Source organism: Balaenoptera musculus, chromosome 1, assembly GCF_009873245.2.
Source record: "Balaenoptera musculus isolate JJ_BM4_2016_0621 chromosome 1, mBalMus1.pri.v3, whole genome shotgun sequence".
NCBI classification, from domain to species: domain Eukaryota; kingdom Metazoa; phylum Chordata; class Mammalia; order Artiodactyla; family Balaenopteridae; genus Balaenoptera; species Balaenoptera musculus.
The window spans coordinates 35,379,973-35,407,701 of record NC_045785.1 but is presented as its reverse complement, the minus strand read 5'-3'; the positions used below and the strand labels follow the sequence as shown (position 1 = coordinate 35,407,701).

The window sequence follows — 27,729 nt, the reverse complement described above, 5'->3', positions numbered from 1 at the left end:
ATCTCCTCAGTCAAGCTGTGGCCCAGCCATGGAGCCCTGGGAAAAGTAGCACCCCTGGGAAGGTACAGCACACAAAAGCCTACCAGCCCGTCCACCTACCAGCCCATCCACCTTCTTGGGCCTGCATCACTCGCCTCTGCCTAGTTTCTGTTTACCTCCACTCCTGCTTTTTTCATATACTTATTATAGGCATCTGTATATTTTCTTTGGAGAAATGTCTATTCAAGTCCTTTGCTTATTAAAACAAAATTTTGTTGTTGTTGTTGTAGTTAGGTTGTAGGAGTTCTTTATATATTCTGGATGTCAACCCTTTATCAGATATGTGATTTTCAAATATCTTCTCCCATTCCATGGGTTGCCTTTTCACACTTGTCGATAGTGTTCTTTGATGCACAAAAGCTTTAAATTTGGATAGTCCAATTTATCTACTTTCTTTTTGTTTGTACTTTTGATGTCATATCTAAGAAATCTTTGCAAAATCTAATATAATGAAGTTTCCCCCTATATTTTCTTATATGAGTTTTATAGTTTTAGCTCTTATGTTTAAGTTTTTGGTCCATTTTGAGTTAGATTTTTTTTTTTTAAATAAATTTTTATTTATTTATTTATTTATTTTTGGCTATGTTGGGTCTTCGTTTCTGTGCAAGGGCTTTCTCTAGTTGTGGCGAGCGGGGGCCACTCTTCATCGCGGTGCACGGGCCTTTCACTGTCGCGGCCTCTCTTGCTGCAGGGCACAGGCTCCAGATGCGCAGGCTCAGTAGTTGTGGCTCACGGGCCCAGTTGCTCCGCGGCATGTGGGATCTTCCCAGACCAGGGCTCGAACCTGTGTCCCCTGCGTTGGCAGGCAGATTCTCAACCACTGCGCCACCAGGGAAGCCCCCATTTTGAGTTAAATTTTGTATATGATGTAAGGTAAGGGTCCAACTTCATTCCTTTGCATGTGGATACCCAGTTTTCCCAGCACCATTTGTTGAAAAGACTGTCCTTTCCTCATTGAATAGTCTTAACACCCACATTGAAAATCATTTAACCATATATGTGAGTGTTTATTTCTGGGCTCTGTATTCTATTCCATTGGTCTATATGTCTGTATTTATGCCAGTACCATACTGTTTTGATTACTATAGCTTTGCTGTAAATTTTGAAATAAGAAGTGTGAGGCCTCCAACTTTGTTCTTTTTCAAGAGTTTTGGCTATTTGGGGTACCTTGAGACTCCCAATGAATTTTAGAATGGATGTTCTATTTCTGCAAAAAAAATGTCATTGGGATTTTGATAGGGATTACATTGAATGTGTAGATCACATTGGATAGTATTGACATTTTAATAAATCTTCCAGTCCATGAACAAAAGATGTCTTTCCATTTGCTGGTGTATTCTTCAATTTCTTTCAGTGGTTTTTTGTAGGTTTTCAGTGTACAGGTAGTCCTTCACCTCCTTGGTAAGTTTATTCCTAAGTATTTTATTCTCTTTGATGCTATTGTAAGTTAAATTGTTTTCTTAATTTCCTTTTCAAATTATTCATTGTTAGTGTATAAAAATGCAACTGATTTTTGTGTGCTGACTTTATATCCCGCAATTAGGATTTTTTTCTTTGCACTCTGGTATTCTAGAATTTCATGATGATGGACCTGATGGTTCTATTTTTAGCCACTGTATTGGGTACTAGGTAGATCTAACAGCTTCTTAAAGACTTTCCCTCTTGCTTTCAGCCACACCTTCACCCCCACTTCCAGAGATAGCTGCTTCTGCTAATTCCTGAGCCTTTCAGGGGTTCATCAGGTTTCTTCTAGGTTCCCCACTCCTGGCTTAGGATTCAGGTTTCTCGGGTCTATGAAGTCAGTAACCACTCATCTATCCATTTTCCAGCTTTCAAAATTGTACGTCTCTTGTTTCCGTTGTGTTTTCTTTGGTTTATTTATGCCATTTTAGTAGGTTTTCAATTAGCCATCTTTAATTAGACGTTCTAATAATATGGTTTTAATAACTGAAAACCAAACAGGTGTGTCTATTAGGCCTATTGGTTAATTGTTGTGTGAATGACAATATAAATGCTGCTAAAACTAAAATTGTGGTTGGGGATGATAACCTCTCCTGTTCAGATAAAGAATTCTTCAAACTAACTGAATTGGTCAGTTTTAAACAACATAGGAATGTATATTTTGAGCTAACTTGTTTTGGAGGCCCCATGTTCAGAACCAGAAGCTAGACTTAGGTTCTTCATGATCAAGGCAGACAATTGGTAGTACCTGTCTTCAGCCATTACCGATGAAACCTCCCTTGAGTAAAGCTCTATGACACAAGTGGCATGATGTTTGGTTTGCTTCAGAATAATCTACTATGGGTGTGGGAGGGAATAACTGGGTGGAGGGGGGCGTGGCAATACCAATGAAGCAAGAGTGACAGTTGTTCAAGTCAGGGAATGAATTCATGGGGATTCATTAGAATTTGTCTCAATTTTTGTCTGTCTGATAGTTTCCATCATAGTAATAAGAAGAACCTGGCTATATCATACAGCATCCTGAGGACGTCTCTAGTTATTTGCTAGGCCGCTGGGGCATATTTGAAATATTTTTTTAAAAGAGAAGTTTTGTGATTGTTCACAGACACATCTATGCTTCACCTCCAACTGAAGATGGTTTCACCTCTAAGAAGTCAAGTTCTGTCTTTTTCTTTTTCTTTTTTTAACAGATTGATTAATTTAATTAAATTAATTTATTTATTTGGCTGTGCCACGCGTCTTGTGGGATCTTAGTTCCCTGACCAGGGATTGAACCCTGGCCCTCGGCAGTGAAAGCACAGAGTCCTAACCACTGGGCCACCAGGGAATTCCCAAGTTCTCAGTCTTTTTTTTTTTTTAAATTAATTAATTAATTTTATTTATTTATTTTTGGCTGTGTTGGGTCTTCATTTCCGTGCGAGGGCTTTCTCTAGTTGCGGCAAGCGGGGGCCACTCTTCATCGCGGTGCGCGGGCCTCTCACTATCGTGGCCTCTCTTGTTGCGGAACACAGGCTCTAGATGCGCAGGCTCAGTAGTTGTGGCTCACGGGCCTAGTTGCTCCGCGGCATGTGGGATCTTCCCAGACCAGGGCTCGAACCCGTGTCCCCTGCATTAGCAGGCAGACTCTCAACCACTGCACCACCAGGGAAGCCTCTCAGTCTTTTTAACACATGCTGTGCTCTTATGTCAGTTCTTCAGAGCTAATATTGTTTCGGGTACTACTCACAGAGTTTACCCTCTCAACTTCAACTCTAATGGCAATGGCGTATGAGACACAATTATATATATATATATATATATATATATATATATATATATATAATTTGTAACAGTTCAAGACTCACAAACAGTTATTAAAATAGTGCAGAGAGTTCCTGTGTATCCTTCAGCTACCCTCTGCCAATGATAATATCTTGCATAACCATAGTACATGAGGTGGCTGATATTTGAAAGACCCAGTCCACAGCTGTGGAATGTTTCAGTTCATTAGGGTTTCTGAGCTTTATTCCTGAAGGTAAACCACCAGAAAACAATATACTTGAACTACGTTGGCTTAATTTTCCACAGTAATACCTTATACTCTTGTTTTTTATTGACTGTCCAGATAAGAAATGGACATCTGAAGAATGTTTCTTATTGTCTGAAAACCTACCATTAAAGACTGTCAATTATGTTGTTCAATATCCCTTTTGTAAGTCTCCATGTATTTAGTTTCTCACAGAACTTAGTACCAGGGAAAGGTTTGTTCCTCCAGAAAAAAACTTCCTTTCCCCATATGAGAGCTATGTAAACCATCATATTTTTTCCCTTTTTGTCTTGGCTATCAGAAATTCAGAGGAATTTTATAACTGCAATAACTAACTCATTTAATATTTTTTTTTGTTTATTTATTTATTTATTTTTATATTTTATTCTTGGCTGTGTTGTGTCTTCATTTCTGTGCGAGGGCTTTCTCTAGTTGTGGCAAGTGGGGGCCACTCTTCATTGCGGTGCGCGGGCCTCTCACTATCGCGGCCTCTCTTGTTGTGGAGCACAGACTCCAGACGCGCAGGCTCAGTAATTGTGGCTCACGGGCCTAGTTGCTCCGCGGCATGTGGGATCTTCCCAGACCAGGGCTCGAACCCGTGTCCCCTGCATTGGCAGGCAGATTCTCAACCACTGCGCCACCAGGGAAGCCCTCATTTAATATTTTTAATGTAATTCTTTCCCTTCTCCCTTTAAGTTGTTTCTGGTCCTCATTTTTGCCTTTATTTTCATCGTACAAGTCCACAATCCTTGATCCACAATTGTAAAATGCAAAAAGCTTTAAAAATGGAAAGCATTTTTAAATTCATGAAGTTTAGTGCGAATATTCATATGTTTCACTACCGAATAGTATGTTCTTCCTAAGATCTGAAAGATTCTGAATTCTGAAACCTTTGCTAACCCCAAGAATTCTGGATTTGTGAGTGTTTGAATGTGGTAGGGTCCTCACAAATCCTTTGAAGAGCAGGCGCGTGGCATGCAGAGGTGCCCAGGAGGCCATGGGGTGGATGTGAGCTGATACAGGAGGAAACTCAGGAGAGGCAGCTTTGAAAGCCAAAAGGAGACCTGCTCGTGGCTGCCATTGGTCCCTGGATCCCAGTGCCCATCTTTCTTGACCACTGGTGACATTACCTGTCTCTGGAACGTCTTGTGGTTGAATTTTCTTGGTCAGTTTCAGGGCTGCTTCAAGGTCATAGACTTGGGAGCGGGTGAACTTCAGCTCTCTGCGGAGCTCATTAATCTCCTTGATCAGGGAGACATTTTCCTATAGAGAAGAAGGAGGAGAGAGTGAGTGTAGATGGATAAGTGGTCAGTGGGCACAGGACCTGCTTTGGCCTGGGGCTAAGGGTGTGGGGAAGAGTCAGTGTTGGTCCTGGACCCAGATTACGTCTCTGGTGCCTCTACTGCTGCATGAGTCTTTATCCTGGCTCATGGATCAGCCTCTTGAGCTAACAGCTGACTTACCTTCAGGTGGACTCTGGCAAAGTTAGCTACAGGCAGTGTGCACCATTCCCATCCATCCAGGCTCTTCCCATCCATAGCAACAGCAATGCTTTTCTAAGCACTTTTCATGGACTTAATGCATTGAAGTTTCATAACAACCCTATGCATAGATTCTATTACAACCACAGTATTAGAGAAAACTGAGGCACAGAGAGGTGATGTAACTTACCCAAATTACATAGATAGCAAGTGGCAGAGCCAGGATTCTGACCCAGTCTGGCTCCAGAGTTCTGAGCTCTTAAGTACTGTGCTACACTCTGTTTTTTTCCATTCATTTGTTGAACCTACATTTATATGGTATCTGCTGCATCCCCGGGATGCAGACAGAAATAAGACATGGTTTCTGCTCTCAGCAGCATACGGTTTACTGAGGAATAAAGAAAAGTAAATGGATAATTAACATTTGCTACAGCCACTGGAAGTTCACTTCTCTCGTTAGTGTTTGATAAATATCCATCCATCCAATATTTATTGAGTACTTATTATGTGCCAGGCACTGTGCTGATCCTGAGGTGTATATATAGAGAAAGTAAGACTTGGCCTCTGTTCTTGAGGAGTTTAGGGTTTAGTGAGGGGTCTGGGCACACTTTAGTGAGGTGGCCACCTTGCTGGGATGGAGGAGGGGGACACAGAGGAAAGGCACTTAGCTCTGCCCGAATGACCAGGGTGGATTCCTAGGAACTGACCCCTGGGCTGAGGCTTGACAGAGTTACCAAGGAGAAGGTAAAGGGGGTCCCAGATAACTGGAATGGCAGGAGAAAGGCACAGAATGACACGGCAGGTGTGTGGGGTGACCTGCAGCAGTTCTGTGTCACGGGAGTGCGAGGTGAGAGGAGTAGAGAGGCGTGCGGGGCAGGGCCCGCTGCAGGCCAGGTGGAGGGGCTCTGCGCTCTGGGACCAAGCAGTCTCTTCTCTCTTGCCTTGCCTTCCTTTTCACACTCAGCACAGGAGCCCCAGGGGAGGCTCCATGGAGGCGTCCCTCTCACCATGGACCGCTCAGCTCTTGGAGCCCACGGCCTCAGTGCTCAGCATGTCCGCCACAGCACCTCTCATAGGACTATGCACGAATCGCCTGAGGATCCGGTTAGATGTGGCTTCTGACTCAGCAGGCCTGGAGCTGCTCCTGAGATTCTGCGTTTCTAACCAGGTTCCAGGAGATGCTGCCCTGGGTAGTAGCAAGGCCCTCGAGGCTCTGAGTACCAACAAAGGCAAACACTGACCAAATCTACATAAGACGAACCTGTGCCAGAAACAAACTGTGCTTCCCCTTGGGACACTGTCTCTGGAGTGGTGAGTGTGGAGTCTGAGCCCAGAGGACAGGGTGATGCCAAGCGCTGCCGTCAGCGAGCAGGACAAGGCTTCTCTGTTATGGGGATGTGAACTGCAGACACCCCGAGAGTCCTTCCCTCCAGAGCCTTTTTAATTAGGCAGATCAGATCTACCTTCAGATTTTCGGTATTTTGCTTAATTTCACTCTTCCTCATTAAAAAAAAATGTTCTCCGGATGAAATGCCCAATTATTACCAGTCCCTCATTCGCAGGCTCGGCTTTGTGCCTGTTTTTCTATAAAGTCAGCAGGTTTTCTCCTTCTGATTTTTTACCCTTTTAACCAGCCCAGGCCTTGGTGATGCATAGCCCACATTTTCTTTCCAGATGCTCTGTTTCCTCCCCCTGGAATTTCTCCATGCTGACTTTATATCATGACATAATCACTTAAGTACGTATTTACTGGATTCTAAGACCTTGGACTCTGCCTGGCCTGTAAGAGGTGCTCAATAAATATTTGTGGAAGGGATAAGCAAATGGATAACTAACACAGTGGATACCAAGTTGAATAAGATGAATCTTGTAAACCAGGAAATTACAAACCAGAGGGTAAATGTTGAGCAGGGGAGACCAGACAGAAGGGAGTCTTAGGAGAGCCACAGGGAACTCCTGGGCACCCCAGCCCACTCAGGGGCTCTCCCCACCCCTCCTCTTAGCTGGCATCACTTAGCTTCACTTCCTCTGCTTCATTCAATAAAATAATAGTAATCAGAATAAAGATTGGAGACTGAAAGTGCCATTTCCCCAGTTCTCTCCAGAAACATGTTTAGGTACTTCTTCCCGGTCAACCTCCATTCACTTTGTCACTCAATCCTGTCGCCTTTGTGTCTGAACTGAATCTCATGTTCATTCATAACCAGCTCTCAGCATCTTTCATCTCTACTACTGTAATGGCCCCACGTGGGGCCCCCGCCATTCTCTCCACCCTGACAACCCTGTCGCCATGATTGGGACTTCAGGCTCCTGGTACCTTTTTGATATGCATGTTTCTGACGCCACTGCCAGCCCTGGACACCTCCATGAGGCTGGTCACCTAAGACAGGTCTCCAGAACACGACTCAGGCCTCACTAGAGTGTGATTGGGGCCCAGGACTCAATGCAGCCCGATTCCTCTGCTCTGTTCGTTCGTTCATTCATAAAAACAGAAAGCCTATTAGGTGCTTATTGTGCCAGACGTGGGAGGCCCAGCTTGGATCCAGTGCAGAGAGATGCCCCGCGGGGCGGTCACCAGTGTGAGGCAGCCTCCCTGTGGAGCCTGGGGGAGGGGCGGTGCAGGGAAGAGTGTTTCAGGCCCCGAGCCAAGAGGGAGCAAGCAGGGTCTGAGCCGCCAAATGCTTGATGACGATGATAATAACAAGATAACAACTCCAAGGGTGGACTAGATTCCTGCACTGTGTCTGACACTTTGCATACACAGCCTCGTTTAATCCCTACAACCACCTCAGGAGGAAGGTATTATGAGATTCAGTTTCATATGAGGAAGCCGAGGCCGTGCATGGGTGGCAGAGCTGGGATTCGAATCTGGTGGCGTCCGCGCCCAGGTGCCTTGATGCCTCTGACTGCTGCCTCCCAGACTCCACTCTCTCACCTCTGGTGTACGTCACCTCCGTCAACACCTCACATAGTATGGAGGCCGAGGGAGCCCCTGAAAAGTACAAGTGGGGCTGCCTTAAGAGGGCTTTCCGGGGTGGTCCGTGTTCTGAGGAGTCCAGAGGCCACACTGAGGTCAACTGTGAGTGCCTTGGGTAGTTTTGTGAAGTCAAAACGTGAATGCAACAGGTTTGCTGAGCTTTCTGTTCTTGATGCCCCCTTGGTCAGGACGGCCTACAAAGGCCCCTCTGATGCTCCAGACCCCCAGCCAGCTCCTCTGGCAGGGAAAATCTGACCTGGGTCCATCAAGCGCCAGGACTTGGGGCATGTGAGAGAGGCTGGCTCGGGGATACTAAGGTCTGTTTATATAGAAAGGCTTCTGAACAAAGAGGCTACGCCAAGCTGTCCAGGACTTGTCCAGCCTTTGGTTGAGGGCAATGCGAGAGAGCCCCGCACGGGAACCGACTGACAGAACTTCAGACTCCGAGGGAGAAGGGCGCAGAAAGGAAATGCCTAGAGCACCCCCTACTGGCCTACCTTGAGTTGACACCTTTAAGAATGCAGCAGGGTCTGGTTAGTGTGGAAAAAGCAGGCAATGGATTTATTCCGATAACTTGGGAGCCCCACTCAGTGGCATCTTTCCAGAGCCCACAGTTGGTGGGATCGCCATCTGCCTAACTGCACAAATGAACCATTTCTCCACTCCTCTTTCAGCCTTCCTCTCACATCTAACCAGACACTTCTATTCATCATCTCTGCTCTGAAACATCTGACATCACAACTTTCCCCTCCCAAGGCCTGTCATCTCCCTTTAACATGGGAGTCATCTTCGAAAGGGTTTTCCTGCCACTTGCCTTTCCCCACCGGTCTTTCCCCCCTGCCCATTGAAGTAACCTTTCCAGAACAGATAACACCCCTACCTACTTAAGAAACCTTAGGGGGCACCAGCTTATAAAATAAACTTCATGCTTCTTGTGTGACACGGAAAGCCCTTTCAACGTGACCCTAAGCTACCTACCGTTCCAAAGGGCCCTTCCTCCCTGCCCCCATGCTCTGCAATAAAGTTACGTCGGGGGATTCCTGGGTCCCCAAACACCCCACAGGCCTCTCTCTTCTCTGACTGTTCTCAGGTTGTGTCCTCGGCCTGGAAGGCTCTTACCCCATTGCTCCCTGACCCCCTCTACTCACCCTTCAAGGCCCAGCTCAGATGCCATGCCCCCTAGCTGAAGCCCCCCTCTCCGGTGAGCTTACCACCCTGGATGCGCTGTATGGAGCAGTGCTTATCTGTGTCTGGCTCAAGTTCCCTAGGTGAGCTCCCTGAGAGTAGGCAAGCCATCACATTAATCTGGGAATCCTCCACGGCCAGCTCGCAGCTTGGCATGTAAGAAGCCCGCAAAATACATGTCCTGAATGAATAAAGTACGTGTCCTAGATGTTTGTATTCCATTGCAACTCTTATTTTAGTATCGGCAATCATGCTGGAGAATGAACGAGGAGGCCCCGTGCTCCTATCTGAACATATAAATGAGACAGCGACCTCACTTCCTATGTTTCCTAACAAGTTTCTCTCAGACGCCATGTCTGCCCCAGCCTTCCTCAGCCTTTTGAGACTTAAGTGTCAGGGCCTTGGTACCTGCAGATGCAGCTCCTTACAAACGCATACCAAAGCAACGGGCACCCCGGGCCACCAGCTGGGGGGTCTGGGATCAGTTGTACTGTCCCATCTTCCGTGCCTCAAGGCCGTGGGCACTCCCAGTCCGTCCTGTGACGGCCTTCCAGGCTCTCCTACTAGATTTTGCCTTGGTTCTTGAGTAAGTCTTTTGCTCGGAAGAAGGGAAGGAAAATAGCATTTTTGGAGCACCTGTTCTGTACAGGGCCAGTGGCCAACGCTTGACATTAGTTAGCTCACTCAGTCCTTGCAGTAACTAGCTGAGGTTGGTGTTTTCTTCCTCTCTTACAGATAGGAAGGCGGCTCCTGGAGAAGTTCAGGACCGCCCTCCCCTCCCCCAGCAAGACTGGCCAGCAGGAGGGTAAACTGGGTCTGTACCAAGACAGGGCTGTGTTCTTTTCTCCAGGCCTGCCACCTTGCCTGGCCCTTAAGACCAAAGAAGGAAACAATTTTTATCATCCAGAACAGTAGTTTTGAAAGTTTATCTTTTTTAAAGTCTTCCAAACAAAATCTTACGCAGAGCCCACTGCAATAGGCAAGGAGTCTCCCTGGTTGAGCAGGTGCTGGGCACCCAGAGCCCTGCGTCCTGACCCCCCCTTGCCCCCTGCAGTTGTCTGTGGCACTTCTGTGCGTCCACAGGGCTCCGCAGCACACAGGTTTACAATGCTGCTTGAGCAAACACTCTCCGGGGTTCTCCCTGTCGATGGCTCCCTCTGCCAACCACCAGGGAGTGGTAGCGCTGGGCAGAAGCCCTGCTTGGGTCTCCTCTGCTCCCGCTACCCCGACTCTCACCCTGGCCCAGCAGGAGTGGGCATGTGGCCCCTGGGGAATGGGGGAGCAAAAGAGGCCCTTCTGCCTGTCCTGAGCAGCCTCGTGCTGACGCTTACACCCTCACCTAGGCTGTGGTCTTTACTCTCTTTCCTTTTCCTTCTTCTCCTAGGATTGACGTTTGCTTTGGGTGTCTGGTTGGCATGGAGAAAGGGACCCAGCCCTTGGAGGACCCCTCAGGCCTGTGCTCTGGTGGCAAGTCACAGATGAGAGCTCAGCAATGTCACCAGTTCACAACCACTCCTGCAGTCTCCCTGGTCCCCCTGCCCCGCAGGCTGCACTGCAGTGTCCCTGGGGACTCTGCATGCTTGGGAGCACTCGAGACCCTTAGCAATGGCTCTGTGTATCAGCTGCTGGTGCCTAAGGGTCCCACCAATTGAATTTACTCCTATCTCTGGGCCTCTGACTGCTTTCATGGCTCAGGAGCTGGGCAGTGGGCTGCTTGATGCTGTGGGCTGCTTTTAAGCAGGGGCTGGTTGTAAAGGTGGCATGAGACCTGCCGTGCCTGGGGTTGGCCTGAATTGCAGTGTGCTCTGCCCAGCTGTGTTCGGAACTGATTTGTTTCAATCCAACTGCAGCCCATCCCCATTCCAGCATTTTAATTACAGCATTAAAGAAATAGAAACATAAAAAGGTACATGCCTTATAAATGTGATTCTGATGTTCTCTTTTGATATTAAGTCACATTAATTGCCTCGGGTGATACTGATACCCAAAGAGAAATTGGCAGCAGAATCCTGCCTGGCAGTCCAATAGTGTGTGTAAGTGGAGGTGGCAGTAATGGGGTTAGGCTCTCTGAACGGCCCTAGGAATATTCCGGGGAGGTGGGCTTGGAGAGTTCATTAAAGCGCGCCTGGGGAGGCCAACACTTAGGGTGGGTGTGGTTGGAGAGATAAGAGTAGGGACCTGAGGCACCAGAAAAGCTGGAGGAGGTGGGAGGAGATGGGCATGTTCCCAGGAGAGAACTTGGCCAGCAGGGACCATGTGATACAGGTAGCAGAATAAAAAGCAGCAAAACAAAGTAAGGTGAAACAAGAGCTGGAAACAAAAGAGGAGAAGGAAGAGAGTAACTTGGAGAGCTAAAGTCACGTGGCCAAAGTCCAGAGGGGACAAGGGTCAAGGAGAGGAGTGAGGCAGGATGCAGGAGTGCTTTGGATAAAGATGGGGGTAGAAAAAAGAAACGGGTGGCTGGTGAAGTGAGATGGGGCAGAAATGAACGAACCTTGGAGGGGCAGGAGTGGGCATGGAAATGCCTAGAAAACCTCCTTGGTGGGGCTCTGGGCCATGGTCACCGCCAGGACGAGCTCTGGGGGCTCGGAGGAGACAGGTCAAAGAAGGAGCTTTGGAGAAAGCTAGTGGGTCCCTTGGACGTTTGGGGAACCCTGAGGACAGTGGTCTTGGAGGGGCCCTTGACAGGCTCTCTTGTGTCTGACGGCCCAGCCTCGAGGGAGCTGAGGGGCGCGTGCGGGTACCTGCATGATACGGACATAATCCGCGCGGTGCAGCTCACTCTCCTTGACCACCTTCTTCTTGAGAGTGGCCAGGCTCCTCTCCAGGTGCTCCCGCTGACGGGCGTACTCCTGCTGCAGGTCCGAGTTCAGCCCTGTGATCTCCACCTGATGGGGCAGGAGGGGCTCACCGTGAGGGAGGGGAGAGCCTGGAGGGCAGGGGAGGGCGGAAAGGGAGGCAGAGCTCACCATGTCTGCCCGCTGCACGTACTTCTCAAAGAGAGCGCGGACCTTCTCCTTCAGCTGCCGGGGTTCTTGGAGGTACGCCACGCAGTTGTGAAGGTCCGTCTTAAACCGTTTGACCAGCGCCTCCAAGTCCCGCTCCTGCAAGCAGAGGCATTTACTTCTGGCCCCATAGGGACTCTCCAGGGGCAGGGGCTGCAGCCTTGTGGCTGCTTAAAGGGACAAGAGACACCTCATCTAGGACTTACCGTTGACCACCAGGGGCCACACAGGGCCCAGAGGCCTGGATGGGCACATAGCCCAGAGGGAGAGGCCCTAAAACTCCTGTGCCCCTGGCCTGAACAGGTGCATTTTTAGGAGGCAGCACACACTGATTCCTTTATTGGCTCTGGATTCCTTCCAGGACCACAGGCCTTAAAAGACTAAAAGAGGCGCAAGCGGTCACCTACTCCTTTCGGAGCCAAGATGGAGAGCATCGATTCTCTCTTGCAGATCCCTGTGCCAGGGCTTCCCTGCCCCTTTGTTAGCTCACCCAGTGTTTCTCATGCCTGAGGGCTGCTGTGAGTGGGTAGGGAAGATCAAGACAAAATTGAGCAGATTGGTTCATCTGCAAACTTGGGCTACATCCTCCCTCTCCCATCGTGCTTTCTCAGATACCCATCTTCCCTTACCCCTGACCTAGAGAGCCTCTCCTTTTTCTTCACTCCCACAGCTCTTTATTCATGTTCCATAATTTTCAGCCTTGGCTGGCTGATAATTACTGTGCACATGCCACAAATCACCTGTCAACCTCTTCAGTTTGTGAAGGGCAGGATCTGTATCAGTTCACGTTGATAGCTCTGCAGCTTCTAGTATTACCTAGTACAGAGTCAATCCTTAACGTGAGGGGTGGAAAAATTCAATCTGATTCTACCAACATTACGAGGTGCTCTGTGCCAGGGGGTGAGGGTGCAGCCAAGTCCTGGCCCAGGACCAGAAGACTGGGTTCCCAGCCCTGGCTCTGTATGTGCTCACTAGCTGTGGGTGCTGGGTGAAATTTCTAATTTCCTAATCTCTCTGACCTTGCTTTCCTTGTTTATTACATAGAGAGACCGGAATAGGTGATTTCTGAGGTCCTCCTAGCTCAACATTGTTTCGGTAGTCAAGGCTTTAACCACCGACTACAGATGATCTCTCTGAGCATGTTCCTTCCCAGGCCACACAAGCCAATGTTGTGAGCATTCCTGTAACACTGGCTTCCCACCTCCTTGATCACTATACCCAAAGTCATTTTATAGTCTCAGATGGATTCAGTCACGTAAATTTACATGAGCCTGAAATAGGGCAGGGCTGTGAGCAAGTGAAGAATGCTAGTTAAAATGGGTGTATCTTAGCTATGGGCTGGCTCTGTCTCTTGGAAGCCAGCTGCCCATTGCAGACAGGCGCCAGCTCCTGAATCCAAGAGCTGCCAGACTCTGAAAATCCTCACACCTTTTGTCTCTCTCTGTGCATCTCCTGATCAGTAGCTCTTAATTTCTGCCACAATTCTGTGATGTTCAGCTCCAGCTGTGTGTTCTGCTTATGGAAATGCTCCAGTTCAGTTTCCATCTATAGACAACAGGGGAAAAAGAGTCAAGAATAAGAAAGTAAGCCAAAGAAGACATACAGATGGCCAATGGGCACATGAAAAGATGTTCAACATCACTAATTATTAGGGAAATGGAAATCAAAACCACAATGAGATATCACCTCCTGCCTGTTAGAATGGCTATTATCAAAAAGGCAAGAAATAGTAAGGGTTAGAGAAGATGTGGAGAAAAGGAAATTCTTGTGCACTATTGGCTGGAATGTAAATTGGTGCAGCCACTATGGAGAACAGTACAGAGATTCCTCAAAAAATTAAGAATAGATATATAACAGAGGATCCAGCTATCCCACTTCTGGGTATTTATCCAAAGAATGCAAAAACACTAATTTGAAAAGATATATGCACCCCTATGTTTATCGCAGCATTATTTACAATAGCCAAGATATGGAAGCAACCTAAGTGCCCATCAGTGGAGGAATGGATAAAGAAACTTTGGTACACACACACACACACACACACACACACACACACACACACACACACGCAAATGGAATACTATTCAGCCATAAAAAAGAATGAAATCTTGCCATTTGCAACAATATGGATGGATGCCTTTAGGGTATTATGCTAAGTGAAATAAGCCCAACAGAGAAAGACAAATACTGTATGATTTTATTCACATTTGGGATATAAAAGACATGGAAGGAACTTAAAAGTCCATCGACAGATGATGGATAAAGAAGATGTGGTACATATATACAATGGAATATTACTCAGCCATAAAAAAGAATGAAATAATGCCATTTGCAGCAACATGGATGGACCTAGAGGTTATCATATTAAGTGAAGTAAGTCAGAGAAAGACAAATATCATGATATTGCTTATATGTGGAATCTAAAAAAAATGATACAAATGAACTTATTTACAAAACAGAAATAGACTCAGAGACATAGAAAACAAACTTATGGTTACCAAAGGGGATAGAGGGGGTGGAGGGGGGGAGATAAATTAGGAGTTTGGGATTAACATCTACACACCACTATATATAAAATAGGTAAACGAGGATCTACTGTATAGCACAGGGAACTATATTCAATATCTTGTAATAACCTATAATGGAAAATAACCTGAAAGTTACATGTATAACTGAATCACTTTGCTGTACACTTGAAACTAACACAACATTGTAAATTAACTATACTTCAATTAAAAAAAACAACAAAAAACAAACAAAATAAATGAACAAACCAAACAAACCAAGCACATAGATACAGAGAACAGAGTAGTGGCTACCAGAGGGAAAAGGGCAGGGCAAGGGCAGCATGGGTAAAGGGGAGCAACTCTACGGCGACAGATGGAAACTGTACACGCTGTAGTACATATGGAAGTAGAAATATAATGCTGTACACATGAAACTTACATAACGTTATAAACCAATGGTACCTCAATGAAGAAAGTCAGAGAATGAAAATTATATTTGAGAACTGAAGTCTTTCAGTGGGAATGTTTCCCCTGCTACCAGGGCACTTCCCTTCTAGTTCCCACACTGGAAGGAACCTTTCTTCTTATGCCTCGCCGTCCCCAAAGCTCCCCACCCCTTGGCTGATATGTTAACCCAGATCATGTGTTTCTATAGCCCGGCTATGCATTTTTTGCCCTTAGTTTCCCTGTTCCTTCCTTCTTTTCTTGAATTCCTTATAAATTGACTGGAACCTGTAACCTGAGGCAAGGTTCTGCAGAAAAGCAGCTTCCTCGTTCTACTTTGTGAAGTTGTGTGAGTGAATCTTGACCCTCTGGGGCCACAAATCATCAGGGCCGACCCTCAAGCAGAAAGTTTTGAGGGACCAGCATGCAGGTGTCCCCAGTCTAAGGCATAAAACAGGAAAGAGGAGGCTGAGAAGGAATCTTTGCCTCATCATTCTGTTGAAAAGGACTAAAAAGTACAACTTCAGAGGGCCTCATCTTTTTTTTTTTTAAAAGCTCTTTTTTTTTTTTAAAGATTTATTTATTGATTGATTGCTATGTTGGGTCTTCGTTTCTGTGCGAGGGCTTCCTCTAGTTGCAGCAAGCGGGGACCACTCTTCATCGCGGTGCGCGGGCCTCTCACTATCGCGGCCTCTCTTGTTGCGGAGCACAGGCTCCAGACGCGCAGGCTCAGTAGTTGTGGCTCACGGGCCCAGTTGCTCCGCGGCATGTGGGATCTTCCCAGACCAGGGCTCAAACCCGTGTCCCCTGCATTGGCAGGCAGATTCTCAACCACTGCGCCACCAGGGAAGCCCAGAGGGCCTCATCTTAAAGAAAAAAATAAAGAAGCTACCCATGAGCTTCTGACTCTTTATTCATTGCTACGTTGGTATCAACCAAAGACATGTGAGTAACAATCAGAGCTTCTGATTAGAATGAGATCAGCTGTAGGTGAGCTCTCCTTTGATTCAAGTCCTGCCAAAAGCAAAGGAGTGCAGCCTGACTGACACGCCGGATCTGGTGGATGCTAGCGTTCCTGTTATTAGAGAGGTTTGCTGACTATTTTCAGGGGGATGGGGAGTTCACTGGGTTTTTTCATGGCTGGATGGAGTAGCCCCTCTAGCTTAAAGCAGGCCCTTTGGTCAGATTTCAAGGCTCCCGGCCAACTTCTGGGGTACCAGGAGGCCCTAGGGAGCCGCATCCTGGACAGGAAAGGGCAGCGTTTGGTAGAATGTTAGCCTAATTACTGGAAGCATTTTGTACGAACAGAGTAGCCCTTTGACCCAATGCCTGGCATAAAGGTGGCTCTCAATAAATATTCATATGAATAAATGAACACATCGCAGGTATAGAAGGCCAAGGGAAGCAAGAGTGAGGGAAGGGAGGAGAGCCTGAAACAACCTGCCTCTGGAAGAATGATAAGATAAACATGCAATGTTGGCAGAGCTATGTGGAGCCGCCTGGTAGAGGACACAGAGCAAGTGTGGATATTTACACAGCTAACGAAAGATTGTATCCCTTAGAAAGGATTGGCAGGCTGTCACAGGCATAGGGATATAGACCTGACTGAGAGGCAGTTTCCATCTTCAAGAAGCCCCGGGTCTAGAGGGATTAGAGGGACGTAAATGAGAAGTTCACGTGGAGCAGGATAAACACCATCAGCAGGCAGGGCAGAAAGGGCCCTGTGCGTGCCCAGTGGAGCTGAGGGGTGGCACCCAGGGGAGGGACGCTCAGTTGGGCTTTGTAGGAGGAATAGGGTTTAAGGACAAGTTGGGAAGCAGAATCTCAGGCAGAGAGAACAGCCATATGCACAGAAAGGACCAGAGGCGTGGGCAGCCTGGCACATCTCTGCAGGCTGCAAGTGGTCCAGCCACCCCTGGACCTTGGAGGGGTGCGTATGAGGAAGCGGGAGAGGAGCTAGAGGTCAGCTGAGCTGGGTCATGCAGGACCCTGGGGCTGAGGCTCGAATGCTGTGAAGCTCAGCCTTTACCCTGCCCAGAAGTTTAAATAGGTCAGAAGTTTGGCCCTTATCCTGAAAGTTCAGGGAGCCACTGACAGGTCTTACCCAAGGAGTGGCATGATCTGATGTGCACCTTAGAAGGCCTGATGCAGAGGCTCTACCGGAGAGAGCAAGACTGGAGCCAGGCAGCCTGGTCAGGGGGCCGCCACTGTGGCCCAGGTGAGATGCTGGTGCCCCAGACCAAGGAAACGGCCGCTGCAAGAGAGAAAGGGGCTTCTCCAAGGTCTGAGTGCTTGCAGCCGGCTGTGCCTCTTTCTCTACAATCTTAAAGTCAGCAATGACCAGATTAGGTTAGAAAGGAAGTGATATGAGCAAAGCCTCAAACCACGCTGAGAGTAAAAAGAATCTATTTCATAGAAAGATTGACATAGAAATATGTCAAATTTGAGTAGCTGGCTGGTCAGCCAGGAGACTAGCTGGTGAATGGGAACAAGCATCCTTTCCCTGGAGTGGAAATTCCATCTACTCGTCCAGGTGGTACTCAACACATTCAGAGATTCTTAGTGGGGAGGTGGGGCTGGGGAGAGGCATCTTGACCCCCGCCCCACCAGGGGACATGTGGCAACATCTAGAGACATTTTTGGTTGTCATATCTGGGGGAGGGGGAGGACAAACCCCTGGGGGAGGATTGTCTCTACCTCTAGTGGGTAGAGACCAGGGACGCTGCTAAATATCCCACAATGTACAGGACTTCCCTCTAACAGCAAGGAATTATCCACCCCAAAGTGCCAATAGCGCCGAGGCGGAGAAAACCTGCACTAGATGAAGAAATAAAAGAGTGTGAAGTAAAACGATGAGGCTCTGGAAACTCCTGCCCCGGGAAGGAGACAGTCACGTTTCTTCAAAGAGAAGCTGGAAGAGTGTCTGTGAGGGGAGGCACTTGAGTCAGGGAAGTTTTCTGTTTTCAGGCACGGATGTCTCAGTTCTACAAAGGAGCCAAGGGCTTGCAGCTTCCTTCTTGCAGCGAAAGGAACTTCACAGGTGGTCCACAGCAGGTGGGCCAAATGGGTGTCTGACCCACAGAGGGAAGCCCCCAGGTCACAGGCCCCTGGGGAAGGAACTGGGCCCAGACATCAGCCCTGGCAGCAACTGGCACCTGGGGTGGGGCAGGAGGGGTCCTGTTTGACTCGTTCCCAAGGGGGTGGCATATTCCCTGCTGAGGATCAAAGCCGTGGTTGGTCCAGTTACTGAAGGGAACGTGAATAATCTCTCAGGTGTGTTGCAGTGGAAGGCAACTGACCCAACCTTAACTGCAGTTGACAAATATGTGAGATGAGGCGGGAGAAGTGGGGCCGTGACTGCCAGGGGCCTGCAGCACATCGGCTTTCCAGGCAGGTAGGGCCCCTGCTCTTTCTCATCTTCTCAGGCTGCCATTCTTGGGCCCTGAGGTCACTCAAGAATGGCAGGAGGGCCAGAGGAGGCAGCTCTGTGGTCAGCTGGGAACATCCTTCCTTATCCCAGAGGCCAGGGAGAAAGTCATCGTCACAGGACATATCCTCTCTGGATGCCCCAGCCCTGGACTGATCCCACCACGTGGCCTCTTTTCTGGGCCTCCTGGAGAAAAGGCTTTGCTTTTCTCCACGATAGCCCTTGTGGAGCCAATTCTAGTTGGGCCATCAGTACACTCTGCTACCCTTTTAGCTTTGCTCAGCACAGTTAGAGAAGATGGAGGGGGAGCAGGAGGCTAGGAGAGGGTGGCAGGGAAGACCTCCTTGGAGAGGTGACACATGAGCTGAGACGTGAAAGACGCAAAGAAGCCAGTCATGGGAAGATCTGAGAGCCTTCCGGGCAGGGGGAGCAGCACGGCAAAGGTGCTTGTCCTTGGAACTGTCAGAAAGCCTGCAGGCTGGAGCCGGGGAAGGAGCCTGGAGATACGGCTAGAGAGGCTGGTTGAGGTGGGATCACGCAGGGCCTCAGGGGCCTCTTTAAGGAGTCTGGGCTTCATTCTAGGTGTGAGGAGATACCCCTGGGGGTTTGCTGTGGTCTCTATGTGGAGACCAGACTGGAGGCTGGAGTCAGGTCCAGAAGAGAGATGATGGAGGCTTGGACTGGAGTGATGGCAGCAGAGGGCAAGGAGGGTTGGATCTGAGGTATCGTCTGGAAATGGATCCGATAGGCATCGGTGACTTGGATATAGGAGTTAAGAGAAGGGAAGAACCGAGAAGGCTTCCACGCTTCTACGTTAAGCACCTGAGTGGATCGTGGTGCCACTGACTGAGAAATGGGGAAACTGGACGAGGGGGAGGTCAGGACCACCCTCGTTCAGATTAACCGTGGACCCCACTGTCAGCTGCTCACCGCCCAGGGTGGGGAGGCTGACAGGTAAACACGTCATAAGGAAATGCCCTGTGTACTGGGCAGAGGGGCCGAAGGGGAACACTTGTACCCCACTGGGCTCTCAGAAGCCCTCGTCCCTTGCTTCTGATCTCCCTCCTCTCTGCCTTCATCCTGTTTGCTTCCCAGAGCACACTCTTAATTTTGCCACTCTCCTGCTCAAGAGCCTTTGATGACTTCCTACTCCTTATCAGATGAAGTCCAAATACCATGGCCTTGAATAGGGCCCCCACCAACATGTTTAGTCTGAGAAAAAAGTGTTGAATCCGGAGGGGTGTACTTTCTGGTGGACAGGCTGGTGTCTGAGTACACATCGCCCCCCGGTGGCTGAAGGCCCAGCAACCGTGGTCCAAATAGGTCCAAAGCCCACCCCAAGGCCCCTGGGGAAGCCAAATCCCAAAGCACTTTGCTTTTGCACCACCGAACCCCCGTTGGGCCTTCCCCGTCGCTTCTTTTGCGGAGTGGATGCTGCCCACACCTTGGGAGCAGGGAGGGGCTGTGAGGAGAGCTGCCTTTCTTTTTTCTTTTCTTTTCTTTTTTTTTTTAATTTTTTTTGCTGCGCTGAATGGCATACGGGATCTCAGTTCCCTGACCAAGGATCAAACCCACGCCCCCTGCAGTGGAAGCATGGGAGTCTTAACCACTGGACCACCAGGGAAGTCCCAGGAGAGCTTTCTTTCATTCCCTCCTGGTCAGCTAGGAATGGTTGGGAAGGAGGCCAGGGGGTCCAGATGGCTTCTCACCTCTTGAATCTGTTCCTTCATCACCTTGATCTCATTCTCTCGAGGTTCTATTTGCTTCTTCAGCTCCTTTATTTTGTAGTCAAGCACAAACTTGAATTTCTCTAGTTCTTGATTTTTCTTTTTCAGATCATAGATTCGCTTCTCCTGTGCGTGAGAGGAGAGAGAAGTTGAGAGAGCTACCAGGAGGCCCTGGTACGGAATCCCTTTAGGCAAAGTGCACAAATCCTGTGACCTCCTGATTGAGGAGGCCACAGACTGCTCCCCTTGCTGGGGACACAAAGGCCGGATCCCCCACCAGGGGGAACCATTGACTTCTTGGCTTCTGTGCCAGGACTACATTCATTCACTCACCCATTCAGACATAGGTTTTGGTCAACTGTGTTTTCCAAAGCTCACCTGGGCAGCATCTCCTGTCCTACATGCTCTTCTACAAGAGAAGAGCGTGCTTCTTATGCTTCTCCATCAGGAGGTGGTGTCTAATTCCCTCCCCTTGCATCTGGCTGGACTTATGGTTTGCTTGTATCCAACAAATGAAACTCAAGTGATGCTGCATAGCTTCCCAGGCTAGCTTGGAAAAGGCCGAGCAGATTCCACCTGGTTCTCTTGGAACACGTGCTCTGGGAGGCCATCTGCTATGTGAAAAGTCCTCCTACACTGAGACCTCCAGGCTGGAGAGCATGTTTGGTGCTCTGTCAACAGTCCCAGCTAAGCTCAGCCTCCCAGCCATGCTGGTCAAGGGGCTGGACAGGGGGATGAAGAAGCCACCTTGGATGCTGGTCTTCCAGCCCCCTGCTGCGGGAGTCACCCAACTGAGGCCCCACTAGGACCCAGACATCGGGGACAAAGACAAGCCAACCCGTTGTACCCTGTCCAGATTCCAGACCCACAAAATCTGCAAGCATAATAAAACAGTTGTTTTTCACCACTACGTTTTGGGGTAATTTGTTGCAAGGCAATTGTAGTTGGAATGTAGGTCTATCCATTACCACACATTTACTGCACAAAGATTTTTTGCCAAGGTTGGAGATTCCAAATAGAAATATGCCACAGTTCCTACCCTTACAGAGAAACACACTAGCTGGGAAAGCAGATGTGTCAACAAATGTAAACCTGCACTGTGACAGGTATTGTGGAAGAGGGAGGCACATGGAAAGCGTGGTGTGTTTTGAGGGTGCTGAGAACAACTTGTGTGAGTCAGGGTGGTGGTTCATGGGGACAGTGAGAGGTGAGTCTGGAGGGGAGGAGGGGAGAGAGGCAAGGGTCTTCCATGTTGGGTTAAAGAGTTGAGAATTTATCCAGGAGGCCAGGAGTTGGTAAGCTATAGCGCTCGGGCCAAATCTGACCTGCCGCCTGTTCTCATAAAGTTTTTTTTTTAATACTTTTTTTTTTTTCCTGACTGCCTAACTTTTATTTTTATTTTATTGTATTTTATTTTTTTAACATCTTTTTTGGAGTATAATTGCTTTACATTGGTGTGTTAGTTTCTGCTTTATAACAAAGTGAATCACTTTTACATATACATATGTTCCCATATCTCTTTCCTCTTGCATCTCCCTCCCTCCCGCCCTCCCCACCCTACACCTCTAGGTGGTCACAAAGCACAGAGATGATCTCCCTGTGCTATGCGGTTGCTTCCCACTAGCTATCTATTTTATTTTCGCTGCATTGGGTCTTTGTTGCTGCACGCAGGCTGTTCTCTAGTTGAAGCGAGCAGGGGTTACTCTTCATTGTGGTGGGCAGGCTTCTCATTGCGGTGGCTTCTCTTGTTGCGGAGCATGGGCTCTAGGTGTGCGGGCTTCAGTAGTTGTGTCACGCGGGCTCAGTAGTTGTGGCTCACGGGCTCTAGAGCGCAGGCTCAGTAGTTGCGGCGCACGGGCTTAGTTGCTCCACGGCATGTGGGATCTTCCCGGCCCAGGCCTTGAACCCCTGTCCCCTGCATTGGCAGGCAGATTCTTAACCGCTGCGCCACTAGGGAAGCCCATGTTTTCATAAAGTTTTATTGGAACATAGCCAAGCCCATTCATCGATGTCTTGTCTATGGCTGATTTTATGCTACTGCGGCAGAACTGAGCAACTGTGGCAGAGACCACACTGCTTGCAAAGATGAAAATATTTACTACCTTGCCCTTTATAGAAAAACATTTTTGCTGCCCCTTGCCACAGGCAGTTGGGACGTGTGAAAGAATTTTAAGTGGAAGAGTGACAATAATTACAGAGTGTGGTGGCAGGGAGCCCGGATGGGAAGTGGGAAGGAAGGCCGTTAGACCCGTTAGGAGGCTGGTGCAATTTTCTAGAGGTCTTAACCTCTTTCTTGTCAAAAACCCTCTTTGAGTTGGGGTGGGGGGGCGGTAAATTGGGAGATTGGGGTTGACATATACACACTACTATATATAAAATAGATAACTAATAAGGACCTACTGTATAGCACAGGGAACTCCACTCAATACTCTGTAGTGACCTATATGGGAAAAGAATCTAAAAAACAGTGGATATATGTATATGTATAACTGATTCACTTTGCTGTACACCTGAAACTAACACAACTTTGTAAATCAACTATACTCCAATAAAAATTAAATAAAAAAAAAAAACCCTTTGAGAATCTGCGGAGGGATTTGGTTCCTCCCTAAAAAATGCCCAGATACAAATGCAAACGCTCACTTGCAGAAATGATATGTGTGCACTGTCTCATTTCTTCCTTATCAGAGCCCCTGAGGGCCGCATCCACAGGTGGGGAAACAAGGCTTGGATTAGTTGCCTGAGGTCCTGTGGCCGATTGCAGAGGCTGCCCTGGAACCTAGCTCACTAGGCTGAAACCTGCGTTCTCAACCACCCAGGAGTTGTGCCCAACTAAGGCAGCAATGGCAGAGGGGATGGAGAGGAGGGCACGGAGCCTGGATTCGCTCAGGAGGAGGATATGAGATTTTGGATACAGAGGTGGTGTGCCTCACAAAATGTGATGTGTTTGTTTTAGTGTTTTGTGAGAAAGCCATCCAGAAAACTGATACCACTTTATGGGGTATCCAGTGGTTACAGGGCCAACCACGGGGGAGTTCCTCTCTGACCAGGGGGACCACATGGGCGATGGGGTGGGTGAGCTGCCCCCAGTCCATGGGATGGTCACCCTGGGATGCCTGGCGCAGTGGCGAGCAGGGGCCTGGCAGTCAGCACTCAGGTTGTTACCCCAAGTCTGTCATCTATAAACTGTACGACCCGGGGCAAGATACTTACCCCTCAGAACCAGTTTCCTGAGCTATACAACTTGGCTGCTCATGGTCCCTGGGGTTGTTGGGGGAATTGAATGGTATGTGTTTACAGCAGTTAGCCCAGTGCCAAGCACACAGTAGGCACTTCACCCCCCCCCCCCATCAAGTTCAATAAATGGGTTCCAGGAAGGCAGGGACCCTGTCTCTTGAGCTTTGTCCTCATTGCCTGGGTCCATCTAGGCTGGAGTTGAGGCGGGACACAGGATGCGCCTTTACCTTATCTTGAATCGTCTCGTCTCTTTCCTGGATCTCCCGCTTGAGACCCAGGATGTCCTTCTCCAGGGACTTGATGACTCCTTGCAGCTTCACCTGCTCTCCCTTCAGAATCTCAATGTCGTTGGTTCGCTCTTCAATCTCTTTCTGCAGGCTGCTGAACTAGAGGAAAAAACAGAAACAACGGAGACCACCAGAGCCTGTGAACTCATCTCCATTCCTCCTGACTGCCTGTAGATTTTAAGAGCTCCCCATCAGAATTTGGGACAGTCAGGAATTTCCCAGGCCAAATGGGACAATTCTGTCCGACAAGATCCAATCCCATCCCCTTATGTGAAGAAGGGCTGTCTGCCTTAAGAGGCTCCAGAGAGACCAGTTCCCCCAGCAGATCCAGAGTTTTCCATGACCACATTGACCTTGAAAGGCTGGGATCCATGCCTCACCAAGGTTGCAGAGATTGGGCCCTAACTGATGAGCCATCTTAGTCATGTCCAAGAAGGGAAGATGTGATTGCCCCCTGGATTGACTAGCAGTGTGATTTCTAATAGGAAAGAACATGAGCTTGCTTTGAACTTGGCTTCTCTAAGGCTAAACGTTTCGGGGCAACTGGCAATTCTATAAGGATCTATGAATTGAATGCCTCCTCACTCAGCCATCAGTGACTACAAACATCTCCCCTGCCTTATAACCTAAGCATCCTATACTCCCAATCTTTCTCCCACCCACAGAGTCTGAAAAGGAGCACTGCCTGAATCCCTGCACTGAGAACCTGAGGACACCTCCAGGCGAAGACTTTATCTATCTCACCTCCAAAGACCTCATTTCCACTTTAAATGTTTAGCTCTGAAAACTCTAAATCCCACTTGCCAATAAATGAAAGCCCAGGGTGTCCACCAGTGTCACGGTGAACCTCACTGTCCCTGTAAACAGGAAAGAGGAGGGGGAGCCCCGATGGTTACCCCATCAGAGGATGTGGTAAGGATCTGTCTGCCTGTCTGGGCAGGGGGGACCCTCACACCGGCCAGTGCTGCTTTCCGAACCCGCTTGCTGGAGATGAGGACATTCAGGTGGGATCTTGCCAGGTCATCCTGGGGCAGAGCCGCCATCAGCCGGCTCCGTGTCCGTCTGCCCACCCCATGCTTTCTCTGTAGTGAGGCCCTGATCTGCCCCCAGGCCTCTCGGGAACAGCCCGGTACCTTCTTCCTCATGATGCCCGTTTCTCCTTTGAGCCGCAGGTTTGATTCCTTTTCATCCCGAAGCTTCTTCTCATACTTGGTTTTGATATCTTGGATCTCACGGTCTTCATCTTCTTCAATCTGCTTCTTGGTCTCTTCAAACTCGCGCAGCTGGTGCCTGACATCTTCCTGCGCCTGGCTCGGAGAGAGGGAGAGTGTGTGCCCAGGGGAGAGGGGACACGCGGCACCCTTGTGCTCAGAGGGCCTGGGACGAGGTGAACATATGAGGCCTATCATGGGGATGGGAGACCGAGTGTTAGTACAGAAGTGGAAACCAAGTCCATGGGTCCCTTGACCCTTCTACTTTCTTTCTGTCCTTCTGTTTGTCCCCCTTTCCCTACCAGATCAGGCCTTGGGCTCTATCACTTCAACCACTGTCCCACCAACACCCCCCGACCCTGTTCCACTTCTGGTCTTCTTCACACTGACACCAGCCCCCTTCTATCCTTCCTTCACTAAGCTTGTGACACTTGTAACTTTATATTTATTTGTGGAATTACTTGATTGTCTCTCCCATTAGATGTAAGTTCCTCGAGGGTAAAACCCCAGTCTATCACGCCCACCAGGAGTTCCCAGTGTACAGCGCACACTGACACACAGTAGGTACTCAATAAATATCTGAATGAATGAATCTATCTTTAATTCCACCCTCTCCCTCCTTAATTCAACCAATCCCGTCCTTTTCACCTCTTGAATCCATCCACTTTATGCCTCTGCCACTGCCCAGGCCCCTGTCCTCTCTTGCCTGGACTGTTGTCAGCCTCCTAGCCAGCTTCCTGCCTCTGGTCATGCCACCCCCCACTTGGAAGCCTTCTCTGGCTCACCCTTGTCCTCACGGTAGAGTCCAGACTCTTGAAACGGGTCCACAGGCTCTCAGGAGGCAGTTCCAGTGCATCTCCCTGGCCTCAGCCATCACTCCCACCCCAAGCTCTCGCCAGTGTGAACTAACTTCAGTTCCCCCAGTGTGCACGGTGCTCAGCTGCTGAGCCTTTATACCCGCTGTCCCTCTGACTCCAGCATCTTCCCGTGGCTCTCTCCTATTCTTCCTCTGGCTCTTGGTTCAGCTATCATTTCCCGTGTGAACACTGTATGTCCCCCATCACTGTACATTATATTGTAAATGCCTGTTTGACACGGAGGCTCCTTGACGGCAGGGCTACATCTCCACCCACCGCAGTGAACACCCAGCACAGTATCTGGTACGTGTCGGTGCTGAATGAGGAAAAGCCTAGAGCCCAGATGCTGGGAAAACGAGCTCTGCCTCGTGGAGTCTGGGGAGGGACTGGGGCAGGGCTCCTACTTGCTCACTGCTGCCCAGGGGTGGACATTTAGATCACGGTAGAGTCAATGGCTTTCTTCTCACACTGACCCTGGTATTCTCCCAGGCTGCACGTACCATCCCTGGACTGAGTGTTTTGGAGGTTGAGTGAGACAAGGTGTTTAAAACCGGACTCAATGGCCTGTTGAGAAAGGCTTCCCTTTGCCCATCACGTCACCAGACCCTTGCTGGACAGAAGCCTGGCCAGGTCGGCTCCGACTGCAGCCTAGAGGGGCCCGCAAGCCCCTGCTCTTGGTCTGGGAGATGTTGCTAAAAAGTAGAAGCAGCCCAGCCGGTAGTAAGATGGCACTTGGGAGGAATCTCCCTAGGAAGGTTCTGAGTTGAAATCTTACTGACTCAAAAGAAGAAAAGCCTTGTCATCACTGTGAGAGGTCCTGGGAGGAAGGCTGGCCTCTCTCCCCTCTGGGAGGATCGATCCATTCACCCTAAAAGCAGAGCCCAGCAAACCATGATGTTGCTGTGTAAGCCGCATGGGCGAAAGGGGTCCGGGGGCCCTGAGAATGCAGAGGAGGGATGCTTAGCCCTGTGGGAGGGGAGGGTTAGGGAAGAATTGTCAAGGAGTTGGCTCTTGTCCTGAGCCCCTGAGGGGGGCAAACAAGTGCCTAGATGAAGAGGCATCATCCTGAGCAGGGGCTCAGAGGTTGTGCAGGAAGCTCCCAGAGGCTCCACCTCACTGGACAGGGGCAGCTGGAAATGGGGCTGGGGAGGTGGGCAGGGCAGCGAAGGAACATTCCTCACTCCGTGGAACTGGAAGCAGGCCGGGCTCAGGTGGGGGTGGAATCTCTTAGCTCCCCCTCTGCTATCAGAGCTCAGCCTCTGCCAGGTCTGCGGGGCCTCCACCCTCTAATTCTCACCACCTATATATCCCCCACTGCCTGGTCACCCTCCCTGTTCACCGAAGACTTCTGGATGCCGACTCACCGTCTTCCCCGCCACCACCAGGGTGGTTACAGAGGACCCTAGAACGTCTCCTGGTGCTTTGACCCTTATCTTCCTGCACCCACTCTCAGGTCCACCCCCTGGAATGGTGCCACCTCTGAAGTCCTAAAATACAGGCCCTGCTCTTTGAGCACACGTGACTCCTCTGTTGGACCCCAGGTATGCCATCCCAGCTCTCCACCTCATCGCATCCCCTCGCCTGGTCTTGATTCCTCCACTGACCCTTGGTGCCTTACTGACCCTCTCTGGCCTGGACCCCGTGGCAGGTCACCAGCCGACCTTTATTTTCACCACTCAGAGAAGCCCCAGCTCTGGCTCAGGGCTGCTCCATGCCTTCCTGTCTCACACACCTATTTGCTGAGCCCTGCTGTGGAAAAGCGCACAGCCTGGTGGGTGAACGCCGCCAGAATTCGCCTCTCAGACCTCAGCTGGGCCTTCAGCTACAGACCTGCCCGTCCTCTTCTTGCTCACTCCCT

The 27,729-nt window shown here is 49.2% G+C and overlaps 1 protein-coding gene and 1 long non-coding RNA gene across 6 annotated transcripts in view; one reads left to right on the top strand and one right to left on the bottom strand.

The window, feature by feature from the left end:
- LOC118880276 overlaps positions 1-21,187 on the top strand; it is a 32,982-nt gene extending 11,795 nt beyond the window's left edge. Inside the window, exon 3 of one of the 5 annotated variants that reach the window (XR_005016247.1) lies at positions 20,388-21,187. This is a non-coding gene — a long non-coding RNA (uncharacterized LOC118880276). Of the gene's footprint in view, positions 1-2,474; positions 2,695-5,971; positions 6,654-10,553; positions 11,062-20,387 lie in introns of those variants that run through there. The other 4 variants (XR_005016246.1, XR_005016244.1, XR_005016245.1 and 1 more) reach the window with 4 other exon arrangements.
- The window catches only part of CFAP57 (cilia and flagella associated protein 57), a 76,939-nt gene that overhangs the window by 4,668 nt on the left and 44,542 nt on the right, over positions 1-27,729 (bottom strand). The window contains exons 15-21 of the mRNA XM_036823838.1: positions 24,937-25,110; positions 23,744-23,902; positions 20,262-20,405; positions 13,603-13,719; positions 12,139-12,273; positions 11,914-12,057; positions 4,657-4,789 (exon numbers count right to left, since the gene is read on the bottom strand). Coding sequence (XP_036679733.1) covers positions 4,657-4,789; positions 11,914-12,057; positions 12,139-12,273; positions 13,603-13,719; positions 20,262-20,405; positions 23,744-23,902; positions 24,937-25,110 — 1,006 coding nt within the window. The remainder of the gene's footprint in view (positions 1-4,656; positions 4,790-11,913; positions 12,058-12,138; positions 12,274-13,602; positions 13,720-20,261; positions 20,406-23,743; positions 23,903-24,936; positions 25,111-27,729) is intronic.